Genomic DNA, 14,253 nt, shown 5'->3' with positions numbered 1-14,253 from the left:
CCATACACGATATGGAATGCAGTAATGTTCCACTGGTCAGAATATAGACCCCATACACATTATAGAATGCAGTAATGTTCCACTGGTCAGAATATAGACCCCATACACATTATAGAATGCAGTAATGTTCCACTGGTCAGAATATAGACACTATAAACATTACAGAATGCAGTAATGTTCCACTGGTCAGAATATAGACACTATAAACATTACAGAATGCAGTAATGTTCCACTGGTTAGAAGATAGATACCATACACATTATAGAATGCAGTCTTCTGACACCATACACATTATAGAATGCAGTCTTCTGACACCATACACATTATAGAATGCAGTAATGTTCCACTGGTCAGAAGATAGACACCATACACATTATAGAATGCAGTCTTCTGACACCATACACATTATAGAATGCAGTAATGTTCCACTGGTCAGAAGATAGACACTGTAAACATTATAGAATGCAGTAATGTTCAAATAGGACAAATATAGATGATGTGGACATCTGTTCCACTGGTCAGAAGATAGACACCATACACATTATAGAAGAGCTATGAATTTCCAACAATTTGATATATGACTTATGAGAACTGGAGAATTTTTTTTAAAGTTATGACGAAAATAGCAATCATGCCAAATTCCATGCTTGTAACACAATGTGCACAATTTGATCACTTATCCGCTGGGCTATCCCTCGCATGTCTTCACAAAAGATCCCCAAACATCACAATGGGTGTTAAAATATTCCGCGGTGCCCTAACGATAGGTTCGTTTTCTGAATTTACATGTGGATTATTATAAGGTGCTTGCAATTGCAAAACATGTTCGTACATGATGAAAATTATCTTTACTCTTAAAACAAAAGGTAGGGGAACCTGAACTTTCGATTTGGATAGGAAGTATAAGCGTTAACAAACTTTTCAAAGACAACACCATTTCTCTTTATTACCACACCTAAACACAACGCTATAGCCCCATACACGTGCATGGGGTGTCATTCTTGATATTGACGGTTTTCAAGAAGATCGATAAATCGCTGTAGACCTTTGCATCACACAGTTGTTAGTGTTTGTTTCTAGCCGTTTTTTTAGGAACATGAAAATCGTACACATGCAAATTTCACGTCATACACCAGTCTTCTTTCAAGAACGATTACTGTACAAACAACTATGGTCATAAGGAAATAAAAGTGGTGATGCATTCTCAAGACATTCATTATTATCATATCCACATTGATTGACTCCGATATATCTCCCAAATTTTTAGTCGTAAATTAGAAAGGTACTTCCCCTGCGTTTGTGGAAGAATAATTAAATTTTTATTGTGTTCATTAAAATTCTGGCAATCTGATTGGTTAACTGGGAACATTTCTTTTGATTTCATTTCCCAATGAATCTAAAAAAATAAGCCACGCCCACCGAACCGGACTACTTTCGGACCTGAGGAATGTCGGGGAATACCTTTACACAGCGAGGGAATTCCCTTGCACTCGGGTACCTTAATGAACTTTGGATAAACATTGAAGTGATACATTGTGGTTAACATAAACAAACAACTCAAAATTATCCGTGAACGTTAATAAAGTGTTTATTTAATAAAAAAGTGTTTGTCATAATACATTATTTGACTGGTTACTGTGGTTACCACGTGCAGTCAGCGAACGGTCGTCTGCAACTTGTCTTGTTTACATTCCAACAAGATGGCCGATTCCAAGTACGGAAGTTTCGATCTGGGGAATTTTGAGTCGATTTTCGAAGATCAATCTACCGGAAACGTTGCAACTCTTAGCACGGATAACATTGATTTTCCGGATGATTTAGACCTGGAAGAAATTGAAACTTTGTTAGAGATAACAGCATCAACCAGATCTACAAAAACATCGGCAAATCACGAGATGACTAGTGCAATGCAAGTCGATGATAAGCCATCCCAAACACATCGTTTCAAACGTTTATCAAATAATGATTTACTTCGAATGGACGACTACAGACAATCAACATCCACAAAAAGAAACACAAAATGGGGTGTTAAACTATTCCAAGATAGATATACACAATTCATATAAATATTATTTTCAAATTCCATCCTACGTATATTTTCTCAAAACGAAAGACCGTTCATCAGCACAAAGTTGTATTTTTAAAAAATGGAACAATTATCAGAATGAGATTAAGTTATGTAGATCTAACCGAGAAAAATGATTTGCTATAGAGTTACCTAGTTCAAAGTTTACATAGTTGGGTCTGTCATAGTCAGGTTTCTAGATATTGTTTTCGTTCTGTTTATTTAGATTGGTCGTTCGAGAGCGAGGGGAGGACTGTGGATTTTTCAACAATTACACCAGAGGAACTTAACACAAAGTTGAGATTTTTCTACACTGAGGCACAGCCTAAAAACCAGGAAACAAGATGTGAAAATATGCCGGCTGCACATGCTGCCGAGTATCACAAGAACACTTTAAAAAAATGTTCGTTCTGCCCTGAAAAGACACTTAAATGATATCGGGAGAGATATTGACATTGTAAGAGATAAGCAGTTTAAGTCTGCAAATGATATGCTTGATGCCAAATTAAAGTACAATGTACAACATGGCTTGTCACGTCCCACACAACATAAATCAATCATTGAAACAAGTGATCTGATGAAAATTAGCACTTATCTGCATTCGGCATCCAATCCTGTTATCCTCCGGTACAAAGTATGGTACGACTTGGCCATCCATTTTGTAAGTCGTGGTCTTGAATTTCACCAGCAGCTTACGCCCACATCCTTTGAATTTGCGGTAGATGATAGCAATGTTGAATATGTCACACTGTCCCACGAAACGAAACAAAAAAACATCCAGGGTGGTCTCAGCAGCGATGAAGCGCAAAGCGACAAACGAATGTACGCGACGAATGATATAAACCAATGTCCCGTCAATGCACTTCGCCAGCTCCTTGACAAAAGTGACCCAAATGCCGGATCACTTTTTTCGCACTGTAATAAAGATGCACTTAGTTCTCCAGACGCACACAACATTTGGTATACAGCAACCCCAGTCAAAAAATACCAGTTCACTCGTTTCATGTCTGACTTATGTCGCAATGCCCAATGTAGTCAGTCATACACTGCTCATTGCCTTCGCGCCACAGCAATCCAAGCCATGAGTGACGCTGGCTTTGAACTTCGTCACATAATGTTTATGAGTGGCCATAGGAATGAAAGTTCCGTGCGTAGTTATAGTCGCCACACAACGACTACTCAAAAACTAAGAATTAGCGAGACGCTTTCCGCCATTGTAACGCCTCGACAAGAGCATGCGCACGTTGGAACATCAGTTCATGGCATCGCAATCCCAGTCACATCACAGCCCCTTTCCACTTGCGCAAATACTGCTGCCACTAACAATCTCAGTTCCACTAACTTCATGTCATCGGGCTTCATTTCCAATTCTCACTTTTCAAACTGTGTCTTTCAGTTCGCTGGTAATAATTCAAATGTTTGAACTTGAAACTTTGCCGTTACCGGCATGCGTCACGTTGTCTTGTTCCGCTCTGATTCGCAACCCCGATGTTAGCTTGGTTGATTGACAGCTGTTTGGGGGTGCTCTATGCTGATTGGCTAATGGTTTGGTAGGCGTGTCATTTTATGTAAATGAGTCACCTGAGTCATGTCACGCCATTACCGAATTCTTACACCGAAAATGTTAATCCGTAAATCGGTGGTAACAAAGATATCTGTTTCGATGAATTTGATTGTGTTTAAATAAAATATTGTTGAAAGCCTATAGTATTTGTTGTTGAATTTAATTATAAGGATTGACTGTGTATTTCTTTGTTGCATTGAGTATGAAACAAAAACCAATGTGCAAACTTTTGTATTGCGGAGGCACATGAAACTCAAAACCAATGTGCAAATCTTTTGTAAGAATCTGCTACGCGGATTCATACAGTTTGCACATTGGTTTTAGTTTCATACCTCAATGCAACGAAAGAAATACACAGTCAATCCTCGTATTAGGAAGATTACACTAACCACATACGAAACTGTGCGCCTAGGAAATCAAAATACATATATGGGAACTACATGTCAGTAGTGTACACACTGGTTTGTCATCTTGCATCCTTGATTCTCCCGCACTCCTAAAGAAGGCTAATAAGTCAATAAATTCTTTGAAAAGTGGTAAATCAGCTGGTGGACGTAAACAAACAGCTGACATGTTTAAATATGCCCAGGGTGTATTATGTGTAATACTGACGATATCCTTTATAACAATGTTCCATTCGGCACTCTTCCCCTCTATATGGTGACATGGGGTTATTGTTACCCTCCTAACCGTGAAGTTGCGGGTTAGAATATTGATCTTCAGTAACCCATGCTTGTCGTAAGAGGCGACTAACGGGATCAAGTGATCAGACTTGGTTGACACATGTCATCGGTTCCCAATTGCGCAGATCGATGCTCATGCTGTTGATCAGTGATCACTGGATTGTCTGGTCCAGACTCGATTATTAACAGACCGCCGCCATATAGCTGGAATATTGCTGAGTGCGGCGTAAAACTATACTCAGTTACTCACTATTTGTTACCCTCTCCACAAAGGTGATACTGACATACCAGCCAACGACAGAGGTATAACAATACTCATAGCACAGTCTATACTACAGTAGTAACTGAGAGACTGCAGTTTTGGGATGAGTCACAAGATAAAACTTATTCCATACCCGACCCATACCCGCTTCTCTACTACTGACAATATTTTTATACTGCATTCTGCCATACAAGAACTCTAAAAAGAAAGGTAACTTGTACACACCTTTCATAGATTTCCCATCTGGAGATTTGCCTTGTCGACCACGGTGCCCACCAAAGATGCATAAACATGTTCAATCTATAAAGATGTTATCTCCTGCGTTAAATATACAAGTGAACTTTCAGATTTTTTCCGTATAATGTTGGAGTCAAAGTTGTGTTTTAGTTGGTTTTGGTTCATAAATGACTTGGCTCTACCAGAACCATGATGTTAACCAGGCATTCAGATCCACCCAGAGCTTCCCCTGGTACTTCTAGTACTGTATACATGTCATTTTGTTTGTTGATACTGTAGTTGATCAACAGAAACCTCTAGATGTTCTTTAAAAATATTGCCATAGATATTTACTTACTGCAAACATACATAAAACTAAAGTTGTGATGTTGGAAAAGGATGGAATAATCAGAACAAAGTTAAAGTGCTTCTCTGGCTCGTAAGATCCCCTGACTTGTCATTCCACGTCTGGAATTAAATGGCACGATGTTGCGACGTCATCGGAATCCAATGTTTCAGGGATCTCCTCCAGGGCGTTCATTGCCGTTTAGTGGCCTGGATGAGGCGAGGGTGCCAGATCTGCATCAATGCACAAGGCGGACACTCTCGCTACTGACCATGTGAACATGCTTGTGAACCCCCTCTTCTGTTGTGGCTCTTTTACATACGCCAGGAGGGCTGTTCTGATTACCATATCTTCAAATATTTGTCTTTTCATGTAATAACATTTCATTCGCGGTAGTAAAGGTGTAACACTGATTCTGTTTGTTGCATTTGTGTCACAATAACGTGAGCCTTTGAGTATAAATCTAAAGAAAAAAAATCCTTATCTTAGCGTGCAAACGTGCAAACAATTTTTAGGTCTTCGGCACTTGATCATGTCGTAAGAGGCGATATCCATTGTACATTTCATCATACAAGTCACTGTTTACAGTAAGGTAAAATCTATGTCTAGATGTCGTTACCCAAGAAAGAGTTATGAACTGTAAATGGTTAATTGAGTATCCGAGGTTAAAAATACCTCATATACATTTGGCTTGAGCTACGCTATTTAGGGAAAAACAAGCAGTTTCGTATACAAAGATATTTACATCTTTAATCGAGATTAACATATATACACGAACAAGAGTAGTATTCAGAAGTTAATAGTCCCAAAATGTGTGTATTTTCAATATTTAAAATTGAATTTTGGTGTCTAACCATATCTTCAAAGTATCAGTATTGATAAATGTCGTTGCACTCTCCCGTTAAGTTGCAGTTCTCCTCCACAATATAATGATATTACATTATCATAATATCCTACGAGATGAAAAACTGCAACACGAGTCTTGTCGAAAAACGAATACCCTTTTCTGTTAATTTGTAAAGTATGTAATTATCTTAGACATAAATACACACAATGAAAATACTATGTCCATCCTATACTGTGTAAGTTTACCTTTCACTAGCTTTGCATCCATGCCATGAATCTTAGAAGCTCAATAATGACTTATGTGGACCTGGATATGTAAATCTACAATGTGTCGATAGCCTACAGTACGTAATCACTGTAACTATGATGTTCATATGATGGTGATATGTGTTTTCTCAGGAGCATGATGCAGCGTAATTACATAATGTACGCATGACATGTATATACTAAACTTGAAACAGGTCTGGATGCCATATTATTGCAAGAACGAAAGAAAATGACAATACTATCTATTTATATGGTAATGAGATAACGTCCCAGAGAACATTCATTATGGGAGATGTAAGAGTGCCAAGCTATACAATGATCATGACTTTCACATCTAGTTTTTTAACCGCTTCCTATTGACGTATGCTTTAATATGCATAGGTTACTGTACACACTGGCTCACATAGTATGTATACATTGAAAATACTTCTGGAATATCATTTTGAAATATTTGGAACACAATAATGTTTTGTCAAATTATTGAAGTTGGGAAGTCTGCCATACCGGTCCTGACACAGGTATATCCAATACCGTAGTCTAGATCACGATCGAGTTATGCAAATGAAGGAACTCTGTTGGCTCGTTTTTGTTTTATTAAATGACATCTAAGAACTTTTTTCTGTAAAATGTGGTCAGTTCAGAGACTAGATGTACATCTAGGAGTAAGGATGTAATTTAGGTTTATACGTGTATCCTTGAAAACTACGCGGATCTCCCTTCTTCAACCAACAGATACTCTTTGACAGAGTTAATTAGCATTCCAAATTAAAACACTTAACAAACCAAATGTCGAGAATTTTTTTATACAGAATTAAATCGGTCAAATATACAAATATCAAAATACATGTAGTAAAACACAGTAACGACAGAATGAGGAATGATAACACGTAATACAATAATACATAAATATTCTATATGTAAAACTATGAACTCCGTCCAAGGAAATAATCAGCCAGGACCATAAAGCCAAAACAGCCCCATGGTTTCTCAAAATACAACACATTGATGAATATATATGACTGGATCATTGAAAGCCTTGATGACACCTTTGTTCGAGAAGAGTAAACATGTCCGACCCATCACACAGTTTGCTTGAAGAAAGAAGAGTATATTGATTGCCTGACGCTGGACAGCACTTCTCCGGCCATGTGACGGCGGCCATTGGTGAAACCATACAATGAATATCCAGTAACAACATCGTGCATTTACTGAGTTTGTTCAAACTTAGTATCAAGGCAAGAACTGCAGAAAATGGGCTTCAGTTATAGAGGAAATCCACGCTGGCCTTCCGTGTAGCGGGCAAGCATTTCCATCACTCGGCTAACGCACAGCTTCTACACTTTACGATCATATCGCTCATTTCTTTCAATATGCAACGCGAATAGAGCCATGTTAGAGATAGGCTCAGTTTTAGTTCATTTCTTGGAAAAGGCACATGCACTGTGCACCAATGCCAGTACAGATATTGCACACGAAACATCTCAAACAGAGTAAGCTCATGGAGTATGTATAATTTGTACACGAATCCAAGAAGGGATGTAAAATATCGTTGAGTAATCGTAACGAAGAATGTTCCTAAATACATATTTATCAAGTGTTTATAACCAAACACTATATATTTCTTTCTGCCAACTTCACCCTTGCACTTTCCATTTAATTTAAAACTAAAAATGATTGGTTCAAATGTATTCATTCACCTAATGCTAGGGTTACACTATGTCCCCGGCGGCAACGCAACCCCGTTTCCCCGAAACGTAGTGCGCCGTGGGATTTGGGTCATTTTTTTCTCCAAAGACAAGTTTTGTTAGGCCATGCTAAGTTTTCTCACGGTCTGTCACGGTATCCGTGATGGGCCGTTGGGAAAAACAGGCTGCTGAGTCTCGAAAGCACAAAGGCGCACTACGGTTCTGCCCGCAGTCCACTACGGATGCCACTACGTTTCCTCCCTGCCTGTCGCGTCCTGATGGGTTCCCTCATGTTACCACGTTTTGATCAAGGTTTTGACACATTTTACGCGTTCTGTCAAGACTTTCTACCGACGAAACGTGGACACCGGCCAGCTTTGGGCCACGTTTGTGCCCACGGTATAAAAAAGGCCTCCCAAGCAATGACAGGCATTGTATCCTGAGTCACAAGAGCAGCATAAAATCCCCAAGATGAAGAAGATTTTGTGTTTGTATGTTTGCTGAGGGCATACATCGAGCCCTTGCGTCAGCAAGAAGGCGATCATCAGCTGCTGAGACGGAATGCCAGAGAACGCAATGTGCCGTATCTCGCCTGCCCTGTAAACCGTCACACGCCTGAATGCTCCGTGATAGAACGAGACGAATCGACAACCATACAACCAAGCCTGTCGTGAGAACCGGGACAAAAAGGGCAGCAAGGGTGAAACAACCGTGGCAAAAAGCCAAACAAACGTGGCCGAACGTGACAACTTGAAAGATCATGAGATGCCGGGGAATACACATGCCTACCGTCCCACTGCGAACCCACTACGGACAGTCTACAAGTTTTGTTACGGCCTATATTACGTGATGTCACGTTTTGTTGCGTTCCCCCCGTTGTAATACGGTCTACCAGGTTTCTCACTAGTACCGTGGCTGCCGTGGCAATTTCTTTAACAATTTGGCACGGCATCCGCGGCAATCACGGTGATGGTCACTTCCATACTTCCGAATCTCTGTCCGCTCAGCACGACATATTTTGGCACCACTTCCAATCACTTCGAAATATAAACACCAGCATCGCTCGTACAGTGACTGATTGCTCCCTCATATGATACTCCAGTTTACAATTACAATTGTTCACACTAAATAGAAATATGTCACAGTTAACAAATCATTAATGTTGGATAATCTCAATTTAGAAAGGATCAGTTGGAAAGATTCCGGGAAATACCAATATCCACACGACATTAACGATGAAGGCTATGGGATGTCTCTGGCAGTTTCCCCATCATTACTCAGATCATGGAACTCCCGAATAATCTCCTCACCTCTCATAGACAACATCCGATCATATTCAATAGCCAGGTCTCGAGTCAAAGGGTCAATGTGTTTTAGTTCGCGTTCAAACTTTCCTCTTTCACCCATCTGTTTTGCGATTTCTCCAAAATGTAGTGCTCTCTCCATCTGTCCCGTCTCTTGACTCAAGACGGCTTTAGCTAAATAGAAGAACATCTTTCTCCTGGCATCCATGTTCTCCCATTTCGATTCAACACGATCTAGAACGCATTCGGCGGTCTTGATATCGCTCACTGTAGTCCTGATATCAGCGATCTTGTTTCCCATAAGCCCAATTCCTAGATAAAAACAGGCCAACTTCACATACAGCATTCTAGAACAATCCTCTTTCACATCGTCTTCCTCTTGACTGAAGTGAACTTCAATTGCTTCCTTTATTCTTTCTATTATCTGATTTTTCGTTTCCTCGGTCGGCTTAAGTTCATATTCTTTCAGCAGAAGGTTGATTTCCATGTAAATGACTAGACCGGTATCCCTGCATGGGACAACCCGATCGGCGTGAGTTTTGGCATATCCTAAAACGGTGAAGCCATCTTCAGCTCGTCCTTTCACGTCAAACAGTGACGCTTTACGAGCCAGGAAAATCATGCTTGAGGATGTTGGGTCGGAAGTATACGGAATTAAGGACTCCATTTCTTTGAAGGAGTCAGTGTCACCCGACACGTCTGAACTAGAAACCCTCATGGTTCGCGCCCGAGCGTCCAGGATGATGAACTGGACGTCTGCATCTTTCTTCCATTTGGAGCCCAGTTTTCCAAGGAAAGTTTCGTGATCTGTTGAGTTTCCCTCCATACAAAGAAACTTTAAATGTTGCTGCATTTTTGTGAGAATCCTCTTCTTTTTCGTCATGGTGTTAATTCTTGCCGGACATTTGCACATTGGACAGATATTCTTATAGGATGGCGTGTTGTCTTCTTGGTTAACTTCATCCTCATCTTCTTCAACATCACAGAGTTGATAAGTTCTCCTCCTTTTCTGAGGCCTACTACATCTTCCGTGTGCTGCCTGCTCCCTCTCCAGCTGACATAGCACTTCCTGTATTTTGTCTGCAAGGAACGTATAGTCATTGTTGAGACACAGCGAGCTCATGAACACCTCCATTGAACACTTCCTTCTGACCATGGCGAGCAGGGTCCGGCATTGTATTGCTCTGTTGGTTATCTCGAACAACTCCTCGTACTCAAGCTGCGTCAACTGTTCTTTGGAATACAGAAAGTCAATTACGTGGTATTTTGGATCGAGTCTCTCGACAAAATCACAAGTGAGCTGTTGAAGTGCCCGTTTCTCTAGTTCATTCATGACTCTTCGTGCCATCTTGTCTTTTAAACGTAGCCAGCAAAGGTATTAACCATATATCTACATATCCTCTAATGGTGTTGGCCTTTCTCCATGCTTCGCACATCGACCACTGCCTTTGGAGATGTCTGAAAAATAGAAGAGGTGGGATAGTTACAACTTGTTGCAAATAACAACAAAGTTGAATTTCAACACAAGGAAATGTATCTATTGAGGACTTATAAGGACTGTTTCATTTGCTGATGCGGGGAGTAATGGATGTCTCCGCTCAGTGATGACCAGTTCTTATGAAGAAGAATCAAGTCATCTCTCAAAACCCACTTAGATGGGAGAACACTCTGATACAAAGAGGTGGTTATTGTTCACGAGTCAGATCCGTGTCAGATACGTCAATGTGCCATGTGATATAATGTATTTACACGTGAAGTAGGTACTCATGCACTCTCCTGATTACATGTACATGGTGACGTGAGTTATATCATGTATTTACATGTGAAATAGGTATTGATACCCTCTCCTGGCTATATGGTGACGTGAGATATATCATGTATTTACATGTGAATTAGGTATTGATACCCTCTCCTGGCTATATGGTGACGTGAGATATTTAATGTATTTACACGTGAAGTGGGTATTGATACACTCTCCTGGCTATATGGTGACGTGAGATATGTAATGTATTTACATGTGAAGTAGGTATTGATACCCTCTCCTGGCTATATGGTGACGTCAGACATATAATGTATTTACATGTGAAGTAGGTATTGGTACACTCTTCTGGCTATATATGGTGACGTGAGATATATAATGTTTTTACATGTGAAGTAGGTATTGATACCCTCTCCTGGCTATATGGTGACGTGAGATAAATAATGTATTTACATGTGAAGTAGGTATTGGTACACTCTTCTGGCTTTATGGTGACGTGAGATATATAATGTTTTTACATGTGAAGTAGGTATTGATACACTTTCCTGGCTATATGGTGACGTGAGATATATAATGTATTTACATGTGAATTAGGTATATTTGATACACTCTCCTGGCTATATGGTGACGTGAGATATAATGTATATTATATATTTATATAATATATTTACACATGAAGTAGGTATTGATACCCTCTTCTGGTTACGTGGTGGTCATATGATGTGGGTATTCATACTCTCTCGTGCGGTTTCAATCTACGTGATCTATATCACATATAAGTCGTCGTAACATTTACTACATCCCTTCATAAATCCCACGCACACAAAACATCATGGATATAGACGTATATACCATTTTATCTGAATGTTGTAATATCTGACTGGCCCGTGGACTGCCAAGCGGCAGTAACTATGTGTCAGCTGATCTACGATTTTATGTAGAACAGCCTCGGCTTCGCTTACACGTCCCCGGAAGTAACCATGTTTACATCTACATGCGTGTCTATCGATCTACTCGCAATCACCATTGGTCTGGCTGAAATCATTTCCAGGTGTATAAAATATAAACGTACATACAGACAGAAGGACTGGTGATTATTATTATCATTATCATAATGGCGTCAACAATAATTATTATCTTAATACAACAGTTGCTCAGAAGGCACTGTCTGAGTACCACGAGTAATTCCATGTTGTGGCTGCTTCTCTTTGCCGCGCCAGGATTCGATAATCATGGATTCTAACACAAGAATCTTTGGCACGCGAGCATCTTCACCTAGGTTATCTTCAGGATGAACGGGGGCGGTGGGGTACGTCTAGTGGTTAAAGCGTTGGCTCGTCACGCCGAAGACCCGGGTTCGAATCCCCACATAGGTACAATGAGTGACGCCCATTTCTGGTGTCCCCCGCCGTGATATTACTTGAATATTGCTAAAAGCGGCGTAAAACCAAACTCAGTCAGTCAGTCCAGGACGAACGACACTTACAATGTGAATCAGTTTGTGCCTCCGTCACGTGCCAGTCGTTGTTCAACTGAAATGATTCACGCAGAAACAGTTATCAGTCTACATAACGTTTCATTTCATGTGGTTTTCAAACGGTTATGAGATGATACAGAACAGTCGTTACTAATGATCTACTGCGAATAAACCGTGCCCACTTACCTTCACTGTGAATGTCTTCATGTCGACCTTGTAATTCCGAGGACTGAGGCAAGGTTCACATATTCATCTGCACTATTTACACTTTACATTGTAGAATATACATTATGTGATAATATTGCCCTGTGTCTTTGTTACATGTCTTGTTGGATAGAGACAATATTCCAGCATTTTACGTCGTAGGTTGTCTGGGAAATCCCACCGTCCCCACGAGTTGTAGGTCAACTCGACATGCATCAATAGCCCCGAGTAAAGGGGAGTGCCTCTTGTACATGTACGCGATCATATGACCGGAACAATACTCCATGTACTCCATGTTACTCACAAGTTAGTTTTCGTAGATATAATGAACACTGTTAACATTATCGTGGATGCTCATTAAGCCTGAGTTCAGTTCACTCACTTGCTGCTGTGAGTAACTTTGACATGACCCATGGGCTTGTATAAACACAGCAGCTGTTACTCCTTTTCAGGGTGGTGGCAAAACGAGGATAAACCGTAGACATGTACTGTACATGCGTGACACTAAAATAGCGCATATGTGACCACGTCATTACAAAAGTATTGAGTGATGCCTTCATAATTTACCAGTAAATGTTCCCGCACCTAGGTGACTAAGTTATTTTTACAAAGATACAGTGAGGCAACATTACGATGCCTTAATTTCAGCCATGTAAGGCCAATCTAGAGACTGTTTATCTAGTTATACGGTATATGTTCTCTCATAAAACAGACCTGTCTAGTTAAATGTGTAGTTTTTTTCTAATGCTTATGACATTTTCTTCATATGTATTTATAACAGAGTTTTTCGAATATGTATTTGAATCCATTTGGTGGTACTTTACGCTTGCTGTATTTTAATTACCAGTACATTTTTAGGCGTTGGATTTATTTATTTCTATTTATTTGGTTCACGGATCCGCTGAAAAAATAACAATAATATAACTTCGGAGTAAATGTTTGACGATTTACTCCCCAAAACATGGTTTCCTTTCTGGTATATTTTAATGGCATGGTCAGATTGTTACGGGAGCCAGGCCTCTTTTCCTTAATTATTTTGAAAACGGGTTCCCCAGTCGGCTAACAGTCGCCGCAGTTCACTGCAGACCTGCGTCCCTCTGACACGCGAGAAACCAATGACAACGAGTTCGGTTATGTTTCTAGGTTTGTCAGAACTATACCTGTGCACGTGGGTTCACCAGAGTGGTAACCGCCAGACAGACATTTAGTCCTAGAAATAAAGTTGTCTTAAAAATATATATCTTCCAAAGACAGAATGCAAAAGGAGCCAGGGAACCATTCTTAATTACGGGCAATCTAGACTCGAGCAAATATTCTGGACTTGACTTGGACTCCTTTCTTAATTTTAATCGCAAGACTCTGGAAGAAGGACTATGTTATAATAGGCGGGTCCAGTAGGGCGTGGGCGTGGGCGTGGGCGTGGGCGTGGGCGTGGGCGTGGGCGTGGGCGTGGGCGTGGGTGTAGGTGGGTTTGTGTGCAGGGTTCCCCCCCCCCATTTTTATTGAATACTATTAAAACGCTCGTTAAAACGGGTGAAAATGAACTCCCCCTTCCCCCTCCTGTATCCGCCCCTG

General features: G+C 40.3%; 2 protein-coding genes across 2 annotated transcripts in view; one reads left to right on the top strand and one right to left on the bottom strand.

Annotated features, from left to right (window-relative positions):
• Nucleotides 1-7,036: 7,036 nt before the first annotated feature.
• Nucleotides 7,037-13,179, bottom strand: LOC124255778. Its single transcript, XM_046689696.1, has 2 exons — nucleotides 12,661-13,179; nucleotides 7,037-10,696 (listed from the first exon to the last, which is right to left on the bottom strand). Exon 2 carries the CDS (start codon nucleotides 10,584-10,586, stop codon nucleotides 9,177-9,179), a length of 1,410 nt encoding a protein of 469 aa, XP_046545652.1. The 5' UTR covers nucleotides 10,587-10,696; nucleotides 12,661-13,179; the 3' UTR covers nucleotides 7,037-9,176.
• The window catches only part of LOC124255779 (calcium/calmodulin-dependent protein kinase type IV-like), a 31,073-nt gene continuing 28,771 nt past the window's right edge, over nucleotides 11,952-14,253 (top strand). Inside the window, exon 1 of the mRNA XM_046689697.1 lies at nucleotides 11,952-12,087. Within this exon, the coding sequence (XP_046545653.1) occupies nucleotides 11,978-12,087 (110 nt within the window). The 5' untranslated portion in view covers nucleotides 11,952-11,977. The remainder of the gene's footprint in view (nucleotides 12,088-14,253) is intronic.

Source organism: Haliotis rubra, unplaced genomic scaffold (genome assembly GCF_003918875.1).
Source record: "Haliotis rubra isolate DU_JTF1 unplaced genomic scaffold, ASM391887v1 Scf61, whole genome shotgun sequence".
NCBI classification, from domain to species: domain Eukaryota; kingdom Metazoa; phylum Mollusca; class Gastropoda; order Lepetellida; family Haliotidae; genus Haliotis; species Haliotis rubra.
The sequence above is the reverse complement of the archived record's forward strand: the minus strand, read 5'-3'. Positions and strand labels throughout refer to the sequence as shown.

Bases quoted from the DNA above. Each gene is read 5' to 3' on its own strand.
- LOC124255778 (XM_046689696.1), bottom strand. From the start codon at position 10,586: ATGGCACGAAGAGTCATGAATGAACTAGAGAAACGGGCACTTCAACAG.